This window comes from Ambystoma mexicanum, chromosome 10, assembly GCF_040938575.1.
Source record: "Ambystoma mexicanum isolate Mex_15411 chromosome 10, UKY_AmexF1_1, whole genome shotgun sequence".
Lineage (NCBI taxonomy): Eukaryota > Metazoa > Chordata > Amphibia > Caudata > Ambystomatidae > Ambystoma > Ambystoma mexicanum.
Genome location: NC_090932.1, coordinates 1,140,984,361 through 1,141,003,629, shown reverse-complemented (window position 1 = coordinate 1,141,003,629; position 19,269 = coordinate 1,140,984,361). Strand labels below are relative to the sequence as shown.

The 19,269-nt window shown below is 46.2% G+C and overlaps 1 protein-coding gene across 6 annotated transcripts in view; it reads right to left on the bottom strand.

The window, feature by feature from the left end:
• The window catches only part of POLM (DNA polymerase mu), a 376,886-nt gene that overhangs the window by 49,127 nt on the left and 308,490 nt on the right, over positions 1 to 19,269 (bottom strand). For all 6 annotated transcript variants that reach the window (XM_069619054.1, XM_069619055.1, XM_069619051.1 and 3 more), the window contains exons 8-9: positions 14,133 to 14,265; positions 8,163 to 8,265 (exon numbers count right to left, since the gene is read on the bottom strand). In XM_069619054.1, the coding sequence (XP_069475155.1) occupies positions 8,163 to 8,265; positions 14,133 to 14,265 (236 nt within the window). The remainder of the gene's footprint in view (positions 1 to 8,162; positions 8,266 to 14,132; positions 14,266 to 19,269) is intronic.

Genomic DNA, 19,269 nt, shown 5'->3' with positions numbered 1-19,269 from the left:
GCTGCAGTAGTTCTATACAGTACCCTGCGGATACTGTTGACAGCACCCATCTGTCTGATGTGATCCCTTCCCAAGCCTGGGTGAAGTTGGAAATGCGTCCCCCTACTGGGGTTGCGTGAGAAGGGACCCTGAACTGATCGTCACTGCTTTGGTGGAGGCGTGCCGCCTCCTTTACTGGGGCTGCCTCTGCCTTTACCAAGTCCTCTCCTATTACCCCTGCCGTAACCCTAGGTAGACTGTTGGTGTTGTTGTTCCACTGTGTACCCTGCCCTTGGGAATAGTTAGATCCTCTCTGGGAATTTTGGCCGCGTGGGCGACGAAAATTACTATTCCCTCTCTGGTTAGGGGGTTTATTGTTAACTGGCCAAGGGACTGGAGTGTCTCGTATTCGTCCTTGGCATTCTTCAGCGCGTCCTCGACCGCCTTACCAAACAGACCGGCTTCCACCGGTTTGTCCAACAATGATGCCTGGATTTCTGCCTTAAAACCAGACTGGCATAACCACGCATGTCTCTTGATAACAGTACCTTCTGCTATCAATCTGCCTGCGTTGTCCACGGCGTCAAAAGTTGCTTTTAAAATGCAACCTGAAACGGCTCTACCCTCTGCGGAAATTCGTTCTAACTGGCCCTTTAAGGGTTCTGGTGCACAGGCTATGAGTGCTGCGACTTCTTCCCACTGATGTCAGTTGTCAACAGGGTGGTGGAGTTTGCAATCCTTGCCTGATAGGCGGACGTTGAGGCTACTTTCCTGCCGAAACCATATAGTTTTTTGCTCTCCTTGTCTGGAGGAGCTTCGGACGATGACAAGGGTGTTCCAGTCCTCTTACGAGTGTTAGTGACAACTAGGGAGTCTGGCTTCAGATGTCCTCTTATATAGAGAGGGTCAGACTGGGCTGCCCTGAAAAGTTTTTCAACTCTGGGATTGACTGCCCTGGTGAGGTTCGGGTTCACCAGGGACGGGTCTATTCTTCGCTGAATAGACTTAAGGATAGGGATTGTCTGGGCAACAGGCCTCCTTTCTCCCACTAACTCCTTGGCGAAGTCCCTCTCTTCCTGGACACCGTGGGTGTCAATATGGAAATGTTCTGCTGCACGTGCGAGAACCTCGTTCAGGAGGGGTTGGTTATCGACAGGGGAGTCGGTAACCGGGGCTTCCTTCTCTACCGGGGAATCTACTCTTTAGGTTTCAGGGTCTTCCTCTTCTTGGTCCTCATCATCCCCATAGTAGGCCGTCCCGGTTTGCTCTTCTACCATGCCAAAATCTTGGTCCTCACCAAAGGAAGTCTCTCCTTGATACAGTGAGTATGGCCGTGAGTATGGTTGTACCTCGAAGGGGTCTGTAGACCTCATCGGTGTCTCAAACCGGGGCTTCTTACTCGGGGGGATAGGATCATTAGAGCCTGAGGGTGCAGCCCCTTGTGGATCATATGAAAGGAAATGGTCTGGATTTTTATCGTAAAAGTCTGCCAAAGAAGACATCCTTGACATGACCCTATCTATGTCATCACTCGACCATTTTTTGGAACTGGGAATGACTCTCAGAAAGTTTAGGAGATTTATCTTGAGTAGATTTGCTGGCTTTAGAAATATCAGCAGACCTGGTCTTGTCTGTCTGTTTAGGAGGAGTGGAGTGTTTCACAGGTGTGGAAGAGTGCAGAGGCTGCTTCTTCTGCTGTTTTCCCCCCTCCCCGTGAGTGGAAAAATGTTTTCCCTGTCCCTTTGTGGCTCCGGAGGTTTTCGACGCCTGGCGTCGAGGATCGGGGGTAGAGTCCCTGTCCTTCGAACGTGGGACCGCGCGGATCTTGTCTGTGGGCTCCGACTCCTGGAACGCGGCCGGGAGGTGGAAGTCGTCTTCGTCCTCCGACGATCGAACCTATGTTAGCCTAGGGAGCGAGGCACTCTTGGCAAGAGTGGATGATTGCCTGGAGTCATGCGGCGATCTCTATCGAGAACGCCCAGAGGACACCGATTCGGGCCGTTCTGTTTGTGCCTCTTTCCGAGAACTCGACGTCGTCGAGTCTCGGTTGGACTTTGTGTGTTTTGTGTGAGTGGTGTGTGAAGCGCCTGTGTCGCCGGGGGTCTTCCCCATAGCCGCCCTGTCAGACGACCTTCCGAGGTCGGGCACCTGCGCTCGGCTGTCTTTCAACGCGTAATGCCCTCGCCGTCCGAAAGCACGGCGTTGCTGCCATCGCTGAAGGCGCCCTCCGCTGCCATGGCCGCCTGCCTGGCGTGGTGGGCCCAACGCTTCAAACGGTCCTTAAGTGTCTTAGGTTTAAACCTACTACACACTCTGCAGTTCGCTTCGGGGTGGTCCCTCGGCAAGCAGAGATTGCACGTGGCGTGCCTGTCGACCCAAGGGTATTTGCGATTGCACTTGGGGCAGAATTGAAAAGGGGTACCCTCCATACGCACCTTGAGGCAGTGGGCTGTTAAGTGTAGGAAATGTATAAGGTGTACCTATATACCAAGAGTGTAGAGTATGTCCAACCCCCCACTCTCCCTACTTGCAGGGCCGAGGCCAGAGGCCTTCCAAGGCCCGGGCTGAGGCCAGAGGCCTTCCAAGGCCCAAATCAGTCGTGCAGCAGCCGACGGTCGATTTCTTCTCCAGCCGGCGCCGAGTGTCGAAGTTCGACGTTGGGATGGGGAAAGGATGTAAATTAATCAATATTTTAGCAAAAGTATGGCTAAGGCCAGGGGACTCCGCAAAATGCTTCCGACCAGTATGGCGGAAAAAACCTATCTGAGGACGCGTGAGGGATCTTGGGTACAGTGGACGTCACACTAGGGATAGTATTACTGGCACGCCCTGTGTCGACGCCCATTTTCGAGTTTCGAAAAACAAACTAATACTCCGCAGCTTCCACTAGATGTCGGCCTATGCACAGCATGTGATCTAAGCAGATTCCACAAGCCTCAGAAATTATATATATATATATATATATATATATATATATATAGAATCTGAACAATCTGAACATTCGATGTCACAAGTTTAGTAAGCTCAACCCATGGAGAAAGGAGGATTGATAGTTGTGTGTGTGTTGCAGCAAAGAAATAAGCCAAGGCTCGAAGATGTACCAAAGGAAGACTGCGGCCTGGTGTCAAAGGCTGAAGCCGCCAAACCTGGTCATCAGTCCTTGAAGAACAGTGAATGTGAGACGCTGAGGCATCCCTTGTTAAGTTGCAAAGAGAGAACACCATGAGTGCAAAGTTTCTTTATTCAGGACAATTAAATGCTATAAAATGGGCCGATTCACGGTCTCTGATCACGTGAGTCCAAGATGGAAATAGATGTGGGCATGCAAGCCTGAACCTTGATAAGAACATACCCGCACTCCGTTATATTCCCAGAGAAGAAAAGCTACTACAAGGCCAGGTTCAAAGACAATCTGAATGGCAGAAGGCATGCATGATGAGAGATGATGGGCTAATTGGGTGGGGAGACACAGTCAAGTCCACCCACCAGCACCTGGGGTACCCGCTTAAGTGCTGCTAGAGAATCAAATGTTCCAGAAAGGTACAAGCGTGCCAACCAATTGTAGAAGGCAATATAACGAAGAGCCTTATAATTTGAGAGCAGATAGTATATCGTGTTTCTAATCACTGTCAAAGATGACTTGCACGAAGGGAGGGCATGAGTTGCCCACCTGGCTATAGCGACCCATTCACAATCCAATCCCTTATAGAAAGTATACCTAGATACTCCCCTTAGTCCAATCACAATCTCATGTAGGTTTTTGTTGTTTGACACGTAGTATGACGTCACGTATGACAAGTCTTTGCTATAAAAGTAATGTTTTTTATGAAATGCATTGAGACCATACTGTGGGACGTCCGTTGTACTCCCTATTTTAGATAATTGCGAATAAAACAGACACTTTGCCAACTTCCTGAGTCGGTCTTCTTATTTGGAGTGAGTTATTCTCCATCCCATCCATCGTACGATATGTTACCTTAATTAAAAGGACCATAAGGGTTCAAAGTGACTTTCCCTGTCTGTCTGAAGTCAGTGTAGGGGCCAGTCCATGTTTCCTCTAAAGCCCTGGGCTTTGTAGACTCCATCACAAGGCCTACAAGGTAGAACACAAGCAGCTATATGGCCACATCACTCTTCGACCCATGCTGGGAAAGGGCTTGATGCCTCAGGCCCTCCAGATTGGGGCAGAGGTCTTCCAAATCAGGACCTGCAAGAAACTCTTGTAACTCACGGTTCCCCTAGTTTTGACATCCGAGCTCTGGTTTAATTTGTTTCTTGTACAGACTAGGATCCACAAAGCAGACCATGACAGAAAAGGTCTGGCATATTATCTTGAAACCAGAAGAAAGTCTGTAAGCAGCTTTCTGGGCATTGTGGTGACGATGTAGTTGGTAGTCTGGGAAACTGGGGTAAAGGGAGCTGGCACAATCACGGTTTGTACTGAAAAGGGAGTCAACTATGACCGAGTAACGTCACTGATCAACGTCTGAATGTATGTTTGGGATTGATAGGAGGGCAAACCTAGCTTGAATGTGACAATGCACTGTACATAAGAAGTGCAACCAGGGGTCTCATGTGGGGTGCGGTGGGGAAGAAAAGGTGAATAGAAAGGGTAGGTTAAATGGGGGAGTCCAAAGGGAGTTATGTAGGTCTGATTGGAGCGATTAGTAATTGGAGCAATGTTCTTGGAAGAATAGAGTCTTCAGGTTCTTCCTGTAGAGCAGGGTTTAGGGTGGGAATCTTATCTATGTTGGTATTTCCTCCCTATTGCTGTTCATGGTTTTCAATCTGGTAATGTTGTGGCACCTAGAGGCGCGTTGACCTCCGGAGATGGTGAGTTTCTCAGTGATGTAGAGTGGTGTTGTGGTTGCAAATGCCTTGTAAGTGGGGCCTGCTGCCTTGAACATGTGTACTTGAAGTGGTAGCCAGTGTTGCTCCGGAAGGCTGGGGTTATGTAGTTGAATGTAGCAAAATTCTCTTTCTTAGTAGTCTGTGTTGGCGGAAAGCACCTTTTCAAACAGTACCAATCTTGGTGGTCATGTGCAAGTATGGCAAAGATTTTAGTGGTGGGTTGTGAAGACAACTGAAGCACCAAAGAATGTGGGCAAAAGGGTTGTGTGGGATGCAGAATAAAGCCGCTGAGGGGGACCTATGATCTTAGAACCACTGGGCTTGAGAATACTGGAAAATTCAAATCTCAAAAGTAATTTTGCCAGAGTGGCAGTCATTTTTGGGTCCGGAGACTTTCACTAAGACTAGACCGTTTGTTCTCAAAAAAGCAAAATAAGAGTGAGCACAAAGATGTTAATGAGAAACCTTGAGAGACTCTGCAAGAGATGGTGGTGGAAGAAGAGCCTAAAGGGCCAAGCTCGACCTCTCGGCAATGGTCAGTGTTCTGCCAATGTGTGCCCTTCCATCAGTGCGAGTAGTGATTTTCGCTGATGGCCTCACACTCTTGCTACCTGCTTTTTCCTAATGTAGTCATTCTAGAGAGGGGTGTAGGATGGTCCAGGTTTGAGCATAACAGGTTTAACAAGTGCAGAACTTCGTAAAATGGTATAAACATGTCTATTTTCTGTTTTTGATTTTTCAGATTGAAGATGATTGCCTCTTCTGCCATGTCAACGTCCAACACTATTTATCTTTGATGCAAATTGAACATTCATCTTTTTTCTAAAAGATTTTTACCACACCCACTGAAATCTATAAGCCATGAAAGGAAGCACCAGTCCTCTCATCAGCATAGGCAACTATCTTTATAATTTACTCTAGCTGATGTGTGATGGACCGGCAGTGGGTGGGAGGACGAGCCCACTCTAGCAAAGAGAAAGGAAGAATGCACGAGGGCGGTTCGCGTGTCAGTGAGCTCTTCACGCATGTAGAAACACATATGGCTTACAGCGGAACATAAATACTGCTGGAATATCGAATCCTGCTACTCCAATTCCAATATTGAATTAATCAAGATACACAGGTGTATTCATTCCCCCATAGGATGGCCCTAGGGGAGAGACTAGGCCCCCATAAAAGGGACATCAGTTTCATAGGTGGACAGGGGAAGGGCGAGTGATTTGGTGGAGAGAATTGTGGAAAGAGCCAGCTGAGGGGTCGGCGAGTAGAGAGAGAGAGGGCAAGAGATGGCAGTGAACAGGGGGACAAGAGGAATCAAAGGCAAAAAGAATCAGGAGGCGAATGAAGGGAGATTGGAAGGCTACAAGTAACTGAGGTGAGGTGGAGGAAGTATATTGGGAAAGGAGATAAGGTAAGAGAAAAATCAGCAAATGGATTGTAGGAAAGGAGAAGAACCAAATAAACACCACAGGAGGGTTGGAGGAGGTGACAGGAAGACCGGAGGAAAGAATATGAGGAAGGAGGTTGGAAGAGATACCATAAAGGGAAGAAAGAGACAGTACACAGAATAAGAGAAGGCTTTGCAGAGAAGAGATGGCACTAGGAAGCCAGAGGAAGGAGATGCGAGAAGGAAGAGGTGTTTGGAAGGAGAACTCAGTAGGTGGGTGAAGGGAATGTGAAGAAGGCATCACTGGGAGGTTGGAGGAAATAACCGGAGGAGGAGCCTGGAAGAAGAAGACACTCCATGAAGGATGTTAAAGGGAACATTATAGCAGGAAAGTAGGCTGAAAAGGAACACCAGGAGGAGGTCAGGTGAAGTTGGACATTGTGCTCAGGAGGCAGATGGAGCAGTAACTGGCAAGAGTGGAGGAATGAGCATGTGGCAAAATGACGAGTATGAGCTGTAGGAAAAACAGGGAGAGGTAGAAGACAGGGGGAACAGGAGAGCTCCCTGTAGATGAGACCTGTCGAGGAGGAAGTTGAGGATGGGGTCTTGACAGAGAACGATGGACCCTAGACAAAGAGATGGCAAGGAATTAAAAGGGAAGCCATCTAGGTAGACTCACATTGCCCATTTCCCAGAGGAAGTTTTGTGGGTTTGCCCACCACTGTGCCGCCCCCCTTAAACCAATGTGTAGTTATAACGTGAGGTCCATTTTGGGGCCCAGAGACCCAAGCAAAAGCAGCTTCCTGAACCAAGGACAAATGACTAGAGTCGCTAAAGCAATGAGATAAAAAAAAAAGCGCTGGCACATTGTGAGTGATTGAAATGCATGTTCACCCATTCATTAATCTTTTACAACACGCTCAATACCAGAGCGTCTCTAAGCACGGGATCAGGATTTCAACATGTTTTGCTCTGCACCGATTTGCTTTCAAGACGAACGCGTTGCCCCTGAGCTAGCCTCCTGGCCTATGGAGAAGGAATCTGGATTAAGACTCATGTACCAAAACATTCAAAAGGGAAAGTGTATAATTGTGGAGGATCAGTGGGATCTACACAGTAGGAGGGAAGGTGTGGTGGTCCTAAGCAGGAGGGGGCACATGTAGAGTGGCAGTTTAGATGACAAAGACTTTTTACTGTTGAACATTGGTGCATTGCTGCAGTAATCTGAATACGTCGCACAACCATGGAACGATTACCGTGGCAATGCAAGGCCGTGCCACAGTGATCATGGTCATGTTTCAGGGGGAAAAAAACTGTGGGAATAAAAAAGAAAGGGAAGTGGGGCGAGTTAGGGATTCTTTTAGCCTAATTGTTGAAACATGGACAGTGACCATAGTGATATGGTACTTGGCCAAAGGCCATGACCACGGGCCACTGCTGACGGACATGGTCCACTGTTTTTATCCATAATTGATGCAACGTTAGCAGTGGTCTTTGCTGGTGGAACCTAGTTATTTACTAGTGAGCCGCAGTCTTTTTTTGTAATTATTGCAGAGTGGACAGTGGCCACGGCTGAAGGCTATGTCTAGTGGGTCCTGGATAAGATATAATACAACAAAACCCTTGAAATTCAGTGAATTAACTTTAGTTGAGAGAGTTAAGATGGAGCAAATGATTGTAACAAAACACAGCAAAGTGACAAGAATCTTAACCGAGTCCACACCGTCGCTCAGCCCATTAGCACAGAGATGGGATCACAGCAAGGGTCAACAAGGAGATCAGAAATGAGGTTTTGTTGTGATAAATTGGTCGGTCTTTCATTGACTATTAAAGTAGACATTTTTTAAACCATTACATCTTGTGTCAGCATTGTGTTAATCCTACTTGACTTCGTGACACCCTCCACCCAGATGAGCAACAACTAAAAGTGGCACCAATTCCTTACCTGGCTACTAAGCCAGCTCACTGCGTTCATTAGAAGCCCCACCTCCTTGCCTTCCTCGGGATGCGTGATGAGAAAGTCCACATCATGTCCACTCTCTTTCCCTCTACAAGAAAACCAAATCATGAAACGCTAACATTTCTGTGAGAAGTTACCTCTTAAAGTATGAGTAGTAATATGGCAGCAGTGAACAAATGTTTAAAAAGATGGTAAAACCTAGGAAGCAAAGATGCAACAAAGGATGTCAATCCAAGGTTACAGTACCATTCAGCGAGTGTAGGAGAAGCTAAATGGAGCTGGGAGCACACCAGACACACAGGGAAGAAGCAAAAACACTAGTGTATAGGTGCGTTATAAATACCATATCATATCATATCATATCATATCAAACAGTAGCAAATGGTGGGGGAAGCCAATGACCACAGTGAAGTCCATTAAAAGGTGTTAAGGGTTTCAGCACCAAGATATCACAAGAGGGCACAGGGGTTTAGAGAGGCCACACAGCTACTGTGGCTCATGTGGGTGGCTGCAGTGTCTAAGCAGGGGGACATAGAGGGGTGGGCCCCTTAGGCACAGTTTAAAAACTTCTAATGAAGCCAATTTTTTTTATAGTGTCTCATTTTGAAAGTTCACGCAAAACAAGAGCATTTCTTTTCTGCCTGTTTTCATGCTATTGGAGAAGAAAAAACAACAAATATGATAAATGCAGTAACATTCCTGTTTGCACACAGCAGATTACTCTCACTCTAAGAAGCAATTGCTTCAGAAAGTCAAACAAATGCAATGCAGTTCGCCTTTGAGTTACAGTTACAGTGGGGAGGACACCTTTCCCAATTTCCTCACCTTAACATGTCATGAAAGTAGGTGGTTGGGAGGGTGCATTCTGATTAGGATGAAGGTCACGATGGAGATAGATTACAAACAATGAATCTTTTTTTTATCATGTTATCTTCATTATAAACAAACACATTAATAGAACAAATGGCCGAAAACACACCAAAACGAGGGATGGAGACCATGACAGATTAAATAACTATAATATTCAAAACATTTTCCAAGACAGGACTTCAACATGAAAGGGAGGAAATAATTTGAGACAAAATTAAGCAAAGGTATCAAAAGCATTCTCACAGGCTAACCAAAGAGATTATGCAGAGATGAATAACCGACTTGCGACTCAAACCTGGAGCCAGATTCATGGCAGTGGTATCTTGTGAAGGTGCCAACTGACTTCCTCAGCTGGATCTGCAAATGTCTTCAATAGGTATGCTCAAGCAGCATGAGCACTAGTCCTGCCAGTAAGAGGCCAAACGACTTCCATGTAATGCACAATATGTTTTCAACTAAACTGTCAGTAAACCAGGAACCCCGTGTTGAGTGCATATAATCTGTAAAAGGGAGTTAGCGTTTACTATCACATTTTGTTCTGCTTAAGTATACTTTTTGGACCTTTTGGTTTTCGACCAAATTGGTTCGACCATTTGTCTGGTCGACCAATTTTTTTCGACCAAATGTCTGGTAACCTGCCTGTATCTCGCTGTCCTTGCAGGGATAAGGGTGACCAAATCTGTCCTGTGAATGTGCTCAAAAGGAGGACCTATAAGGTTTAACAGGACGGCATTCACGTGCCATGTTACCTTCTTTTCACAGTGGGGCAAACATGGTCAAAGTAGGTTTTTGTCTGTAATCTTTGATAGCTGATTGTGAACTCATATCTAACCTCATCAAATGGATTAGCTGGGATGGACTGTGCAGCCTCTATCTTGGAGAAAAGGTCCAGTCTGCACAGTAGCCTCATGTGCAGAGCCACTAGCAGATGAGAAAGACTCATGCACCAACAATGGTCAGGCAAAGCATTAGCTATGAGAATCAGGCTTTTGTTGGATACTTTCAGCATCATTAGCTTTCGAGAAAAAATGGGACCGAAGGCAAGGTGTACAGAAAAAAAAAAAAAAAAAAAAAAAAAAAAAAAAAAAAATCGGACTACAGCATTAAAAGGGTATTTCCAGTTTTATGAGAGATGGGGCCTCATTACGAGTCCGGCGGTACCCGATGCAGTAAAACCGCCTCGGTTACCGCCGGACTCGTAATAATTAATAATAATAAATTATTATCGTATTACCATTCCGCCTCCGTGACTCCCGGAAATACCAGGGCATTACAACCCTGGTGTCCCGGGAATTCCAGAGGCGGAATTCGATAAATCCCCATTCCCATTGTGTCCCACAGGACTCAATGGGAATGGGGAAGTGGAAACACCGGCACCATCTCGTGATGGTGCCGGTGTTTCCACGTCCACCTGCAGGAACATCACCTCCCGCCTACAGGAGTCGGGATCGGGCGGTCCGGAATTAACAGTGGCGGCGGGTTTACCGCCACTGTTATTTCCAGACCGCCCGACCTGTAATGAGGCCCCGTCTTTGAGAAACCTCAGTATTTTGGACACTATTACAAGTTTGGTGGTAATTCGTTGGTAGATTTTCCTAATTACTGCCAATCTCGTTCACCCTTACCGCTGTGTGGTCCTGTTGGCTTGCCACAGGATAAAAATCGGGGAAACCGGGGGGGGGGGGGGGCTATTCCCCATTTTTGGACTCCATAATACTCCTTTGGAATTTCGACAGAATACAGCAAGCAGTAATTCTGCAGTGATAATTCCACCGATATATTGCCTTAAAGGAGCAGATTTACCTCAAACATGGTGCTGGAAGAAAATACTCTACATCAATGTCAAACTTGTAGTTCAGCGGTGTGGTAAAAAAGCAGTAATTACGTTATGACCCCAAAAAATACAGCCAACGGAATTACCACCACTTTTTATCCACATTGCTGAACTTGTAATGAGGCCCTTTGTGTTCCAAGCTCTTGCAAATATATCTATGCTTTCAGCCATATTCTGTGAAAATAGCTTGCAGTACTTCATTATTGAGCTAACCGTACATTAATCGCCATTAAGTGCATGCCCTTCAAAGGGGACCAACAACACATTTTCTGAGCTTCATCTCCAGGTCCTTGGTATTGTCTATTTTCACAATTATCCTTCTGTCCGGTACTGAATGTAGGACGCTCTTTAGGACCAGCTGACCTGGCTGAAAGTTAATGATTATGTGCTATGCCGCTTCTTTGTAGAACCAGAGGCCTGTGTCAAAAGAGGATCCACGTGGGCTCACCACCCCATGAGTAATGCACCTGTGATAATCATTATTCTGGTTAGAGTATATTGGAATGTCTCTCCCCATCAGATTGGTCGTCTTGCACCACCACAAAACAGTGGAGACGCTGGTGGTAGGGAGTAATCCAGTGTTCTAAAAAAGTCCAGTTTTCTACGGAGAGCACGGTTTTTCGGCCATTCCAACACATGAGAAGCCTTGAATCAGCATTTCTAACATGCATGACGACATTCAGCTGAGGAGTGATGGAACTTGCCCGACTCTGGAGTTTTCTTTTTCTGGACCCCTTTGTTGTTGAAACCCAAAGCTTGACGTGCCCATTAAAATAAACTCATAACTCTTCTGCCAGGCAACCACCCTCAAAGACACAAGCCTTAGCCACAAGTGCCTTCTGAGTAAAACACCACGACAATAACCTTTGAAGGACCGATCAACCATGCATGCGGTTGCCTTGCTGACTGGTTTCAGAATATTCTTTCCTCTCACTTTACCTCCAAAAATAAATCTTTATTCCTCCGACATGAACAGATGTTCAATCAAGTACTAGTGAGACCATAAAGAGCTTTTGCACTAGAAACTCTTTCGATGTGTACAGGCTGAAATGCACACTATGTTGCCAATTATATTTAGCCTCTTACCTGCCATGTTCGGGCATGCCGGGTAGAAACAAATAGTAACAATCACTTTATTGCAGGTTATATCATCTTGCAGTAAAAGATTGATTCCAAGGACGAAGATGGAGATTACATAGACCAGTCTGGACTACTTGACTCAGGTGACATGGTAGGCCATTGTGCTTTGCATCGAGTGAGGTAGCATTATGGATTCTGAAGGGGATACCCCCCTTTGACTACTAGAGATTAGGTTCTCTCGTTTCCGCTCTAGGCCTTACTTGTAGATTCACATGTGCCTATTGAAGGAGTAGGCTCTGAGAAGCCTACTTGATTTGGAACAGACAATGGTGCCCCAGATGATGACCCCATTGAAGGTGACCTTTACCTTCTTGGCACTGAGGTACAGGAGGAGTAACCATTAATATTTATCTTGAGTCGCTCTAGGCAGACTGCCTCAACATTGATCATTTCAATGTTCTATGTCTCTATGTCAGGTGTATTGACAGAGTCTCTTGGCATTGATGGCTCCAGCTGAAAATGTCTTGACATCAAGAAAGATCTAGTCGTTGAAATACCAGCGAGAAGAGTCCATCAGTAGTCTTTTAAGTCAGCTATTTCCTAGCTACAGAGCTAGAAGGCTCTGGCCTTTCATGACTGCTAAACCAAACACGCGTGGTATACAGTTGCTTAGCTTCCCTAACATGGCATACACCGGCAGATTATGCAATCCTCTTTAGAAGGATAGTCTAGAGAAAGGGACCTCGTCAAAAAACAGGAAGGAAAAATCAATCACATACACCAGTTTGATCAATAACAAGATCAACAAAGAAATAAGGTGGCCACATTCACAAGACTGAAGTGTCTTCTCTGGGTTCTCTCCCTTATTGATATCTATATACATGCAGAAAGAAAATCCGAAAGAAAAGAAGGATTTGTCAACAAACCATCAATCCTTAGGTAAGATCCCAAGTAAAGTACAACAAAGCTTGTAGAAATGGGAAGCAATTCCTGAGAAACCTGAGAGTTTTCAGCTTCGTTTGCATTCAGGCAATCTCACACTAGCTGAAAACATTAACTGGAGGAGAACTACCACTGCAGTGGATTGTGAAGACTCTCTGAGCTCTTGCCTCCCAAAGTGCCAGTGGTCGCTTATGTACAGAGGAAATCAAGTATATTTTATTTTTATGTTGTCTTTTTGTCCTTCTCAATCATATCTGGCATGTCCGATTTCAAAAAAGTAAAATACCCTTTACTTACATTCAAACAGTGGGGAGTTAGAGGAGAATATGTTATGAGACCGTTGAGAACCCGATTGCTACTCATTGATTCTATGATTGTATTAATCCTTAACGTTAACCCCCCACATTTTGATTAATTAAATAAAGATTATTTTTATACAAGCTGAATAGGGATCCTACTCCATCACAGAAATGTTCATGTGTTTTTAATTCTGCCGATCCCTTAACTAAGAACCTCAGGTTCAGTAATCATCAGTGGGTGCTGTTTGACATTGGGAGGGATGGGAAGGGAAGGTAACAGGACAACCGACAACTGCTGTAGAGCTGGGACAAGAGACAACTGGGGGGGGGGGGGGGGGGCTGGCAAGGCAACACTTGAACCTCAGGGTCAGGCAACTAGGCCAGAAGACAGTCAGGCAGGGTGGGGGAGCAAGAAGGTAGCAAGGGCGCTGGCCAGGAAACACTCTGAGTGAGGAAAGGGTTTGGAAGGGGGTCACCGGCAAGGGGGGGGGGGAGATTGGGGCTCGCTAGGATTCTATTTCCTCACAGAAATATACATGTTTTATGCTTAATTACAAAAATCTCATAATGTAGACCGTAGGCCTCACGCAACACCAGGGGCGCAGGCTTTCAGAGTCACTAGGGTGACAGGCTATGCAGACATCAGGGGTGCAGAATCAGCAGCCACAAGGACATCAGGGTCAGGACTGGAGCCAGACCCTCAGAGTTGGAAGAGACAGAGTCTGGAATGAAAAACAGTGAAAGACTAAGGTGCAATGGTACAGGAGTCGGGGTGCAGCAGGGATGCAGGGACAGGGGACATCAGGGAAATTGGTTCTGGTGAATGAATGTTTGGGCGGAACCACGAATGGAAGGCCAAGGGGCACAAGAGATGCAATTTCAGGGGGCAACAGGCCTCATTGGGGAGGAGGATGTTCAATTTCCATTTACCTTCTAAACCCTCCTGCCAGAGTGACAATGGCTCCTGGAAGAAACTGGAGAAACACATCTTGCATAAGTTCTTCTACCTTATCGGCCTCTGGGCGGCTTACTGGTCTATTGAGGTCTGCATAGTGTAGAAGCCCTGGAAAAAGAAAAATTGGTTATTTCTTCTCTCGCTTCATGTAGGATTCAGCTGCTAAGCGCGGGACAGCGTATTGAACCCATGTTGCTCGGTGAAGCCTTGTTCTCAAGACAAGCGTTTTGCCCCTGAGCTGCTGTGAAAGTAATAGCATCTCAATATCCATCAGAAATCTGGGAGATACATACCACCAACCAGAACTCTCCAGAACCCTGTCCACCTCCATTCACCTTTATACTCAGACTTCATGCACAAAACCAGTAACATCCCTGCACCCGCACAAGCAGTTTCTACCACTCCTCACTCAATGGAGACATCCTTCTAATAATGCTTCTATCACTCGACATGTCCGTTAGGATTTATCCAATGACTCCTACAATCCCTTTTCCATGGCCTACCCTCCCTCAACCCAAGTATTATCACCCTATAATCTCTTACTATGTCCTACAATCACTTAAAAAGAACAATGACCCTAAAATGCTGCTGTGACTCAACATTGCTTCTACAGTCACAGTACATCTCCCCTCCATCGCGGCTTTATAAAGCAGCTGCTACAGAGTGTGGTGCTCCCTCACTTTAACCCATCTCTGGGTTTGTTTAATAATAATACCACTTCAAGCCAAAATATTCCCACTTCTAAATGGAATGTAAGTGGTCTTGTATAGTGCCTATCACTATTGGAAAATGGGGAGCAGTAGGGTTCAATAGTGGCACATTGGGAAAGGCGGGTGCAAAACCTGTGGTGTTAATGGGTGCAGGTTAGATGTACTTGGTTCCTGAGTGCTACTCTGCTTTCTACGAGTTTGGCAGAGTTATCATGGGAGCAGGTTATCCATATGAAAGAGCCTAGATCTGACAGACTACAGTGCTTTGAGTCTGGATAGCTGCTGATGTGGGAAAGTGCGGCATGGTGAAAGAAGCAAGTTTAGTTGTGGCTCGGTTAGTGTTTATGTGTTACTATCTCTCCCTCCCACCTCCTCTTCCTCCTTCTCATCTTTCTCCTCCTCCTTGCTCGGCCGCCTCTCTCCCCTCACCTTCTCTCATAGGATGAGGAACAAAAGAAGCATCTGTGAGTTGGAAGATGAGGAGAGGAGCCGTGTGGAAACTCAGACATTTCCCAAAACCTACTAGGCCTTATGGGAGGCAAGAACTTAAGGTTCAGGTTCAGAGTAAAGGCAGCTTAAAATCTGAGGACCGCAGTCGCCCATGTCACCTTCCTTAGTAGGTTTAGCAGGCCCAAACCTTACTCTACCATGCTGAGGTGCTATGCTCAGTGGCCATCTGGAACCTTTTCCCATCGAGGCAGGGCAAAGAGTTGGTCAAGCGTTCATCAGGGGATTGCTAGGGGCCGGGGCCAGATTCCCTGCTAATTTCTCCCAGAGCTCTCCTCTGTGGTCCCCCACAAGGTCCAAAGAACAGTGATGCTGCAGCCCTGTAGGGGATTCTTCACGATAAAACGAGGAGCAGAAAAGATGGAAGGTGGAGTTCAGATTCCTAAACAAAATAAAATGCAGGTACCTCAGCCTAAAAAACGGGGCATAGGTGGTGAGACTGTTGCATATGAGGATATAATAGGTATTATTACCCAAATTAATGATACTCAATGCATTGATTTTGGAACAACAAATTTATGAGTCAGCCCTGCTGCGATGCAATCCTGTGACTGCAGGTTGCACAGCACACTTTCTTACCAACCTCACATGGCCTAACAGGTTGCACTTTGGTGTTGTAACTGTGAATTCATGCACCAGCACTGCCAGTAAAAAGGTGGTAATTTAACATCTGTTCCAAAGAGGTTCTATGCAGCCTGGCTTCAGCACTAAATTCTAAATACCTACCACCTGCTAGACCCTACATTTTCTAAAGCTTAACTTTACCTTACTAGCAATATCCTCTTACACTGCCTCAAAACTAGTTGACTTAGACATTAAGACCTCCTCTTCGTGAGAGTCCTACATGTTCCCAAATGTATTCCAACCCAATCGGGGGAGGGGGCAAGGATACACTAACTAAAATGTGCATTAACACTAAGCAGACTTTCCCTTTTGTGGAGGAAAAGCAATTCTTAGGTCTGTTATTTACTAAAACACAGACAACAAGGAATTTGTTGGCAGAGGAGTGGTTTATTGCTACCATAGCAATTTTTCAGAGGACATTCCCATTGAAGGAAGAACGCACAGGTTTACATTTCCTTAATTGTATTGTGCATTATTTGTACTGTACTTGGGAAAGGGAAGAGGGCTGTTTTGATACGTTTCCCAGTATTGTCGAATATAGAAATTAAAATAACATGTTTTAATGAGAAGACTCTTTGGCACCAGGAGAATTCCTTCAGTTTGTTATGAAAAAATAGTCCTTTTAACCAGGGAATCCAGGGTCCGGAGACACAAGAACCTCACCCTGCCTGGCGGGATCTTCACTATATGGTGGAATCACATTTTCCTAACACACTGAGTAATTTCCAAAAGCAAATTTAAGAGTTTAACATTTGTGCCAAACAACAGGTGAATCTAAGATGCTGAGCGCTTCTTTCCTAAACCTCATAGCTGCTCTCTTATCTCAGTTGAAAATTAAGAAAATGCAAGGCAATGTGAAATCATTCTTCCAAGAGAATTGCAATGTAAAATTTGAAATTATACTTTCAGGGTTCTGGTTAATGAATATCTCCACCATGAGATCGGCATGGCAATTCACTGTCGCAAATTGGCAAAAGGATGCCAGTTCTGCCTCTAAAACAGTAAGAGTTTAAACAATGCCCTTTGGAGTGTACGTGTTGAAAGAGTAATAACCTCTTCTTGAAACAAGCATATTCTGGACGAAGATGCTGATAGAGGTTTACCTTTCCAAAATATCATCCCTATAAATTCACAAAACCACTAGAAGATAATGGAACAGGCAATTTACGATGCCCAGTTTATTTAAACATTTTATAGCTCATCTGTTCTTCTAGTTTATATAGTTTGAACATTGCTGCTTCTTTTTTAAGTGACTTTGGGAAACTGCTTGCGTTTTTATACTTGACACACCTCTATAATAAAAACATTTTTATTGAGATTTCTAAGCAAATTAGCAGCAGTCAGCATGAGCTGTTCAGCCATCAATATATGCTGCTGCTGCCTCCACATAATTGTTACCCCACACTTTTTTCAAACTGACCCCTTACACGACCTAGCGTTTGACAAATTAACTCTCAACTTGGTCCATAAACCCTGCCAAATTTACCCTTCTCCCCACCATCCCTCGAGGTTGTACAAAATAACACATTCCTACCCTAACCCAAAGATCCAACTGTAACTTTAATCCTCTTACACGGACTTCAATATTGCTCCAGGCCTCTCACTCTCAAATTCGTCTTACCCGGCAGATGTGCTTGAGCTCATGTGCCATGTGCCCCATTGGGAGACAAGGGGGGACAATGTCATGAAGGAGAATCAACACTGCCAGTTTGTGGGAGCCTGTGAACTAGTGGGGCGAACCTGGATGCACAACATGGGCTGGTTATACGGTGTAAAAGCTGAACAGTAGTGAGGACCTGAGGCAACGCAAGGTTTTCTCAAAATGACCAGCAAGAGCTGAAAAAGCCCAGGAGAGGCAGACAGTTAGGTGGAACATGAGGGGTGACGGGGCAAGGTGAGGAGGGGCAGGCGGTGGGCATGCCAGCATGCCAGAGAGGCGATCCATGTAAGTGGCCTGCCGGATTCCAGGAAAGAAAGAGGAGTGCGTGCTGTGGGGAGTCTGGTGGGCTACATCAGCATTTGGGATATCGATGAGGGCACTGATGAGTGCTTTCGGCATCCAGCCCATATTAGGAGATAAGAGTAAGAGATACCTGGGAACGGTGGGCAGAGAAAGAGCTCCAATGATTGATTTCATATTGTAGCATCTGCCCTGCCCTTTTCAGTATGCCCATACCCCCTCTCCACCACCCGGCTCCTCGGTACACAGGTAATGCCGTGTAAATGAGGAGTTGCAGAGTCATGGTATTGAAGGAATCGGTGTGATGGAGACACGGGCCCTCATTCCGAGTTTGGAGGCAAGGGAAAAACGATGCTGGTAAAGGATTACCGGCATCGCTTACCGCTACGGGCTATTCCAACCAACCAGACCGCTATTAACGGCATCGTAACGTACGATGCCGTTAATAAAGTCTGGGCGCGTGCACGCACGCGACACACCATGCCGGCATTAGCGGCATGCCGTAAACCGGAGATGATCACAAGTGAGGCGGACATGCAAATAACAGCCTCCTGAAGGCCGAAAAAGTGCATACCGGCATGGTTTAAATACCGGCATCGCCGACCAGGCATAAAGAACCCTGAGCAGTGTTTCTAAGTGCCACAGGTGCACAAAATCAGCACAGGTAGAGGCAATGGAGTCAGGGCCAGTACAAAAGGAGCACACCCACACACCACACCCCCTCCCACACCAAGATGATACCAATAGTTGTAGCATTACTGGAGCTGAAGGCCCTGCTTGAAATGCCTCAACAACAGCCACCACCACAGAGGAGACGCAGGAGGAGAAGGAGGGTGAGACAGGCCCAGCATGCCCCACCAGTGCAGCCACCCTTACCACCCCGGCAGCCCCAAACCCTCCCATCAGAGCCAGTCCATTCAACCTAACCCCTGAGCAGATCCACACCCTGTACCGGCATGACCGTGACACCATCACCACCATAGTGGACCCGATACATGAAGACATTGTCAGCCTCATTGAAATACGCACTGCCATCCCCCCTCTACTGAAGGTAGTGTCTGTGCTCCACTTCCTTGCCACAGGCACCTACCAGCACACAGTGGGGCACATGCATGGCATATCACAACCCTTATTTTCCCGGATACTGAACCAAGTGGTGGATGCCCTCCTCAAGCACACAAGGGACCACAAGGGACCACAAGCACACAAGGACCACATATCCCTACTACGGACTCCCCAGGAGATATTCGATACAAAAGTTGCCTTCCATGCACTGGCAGGCATGTCAAATTGTGTAGCTGCCCTCGACTG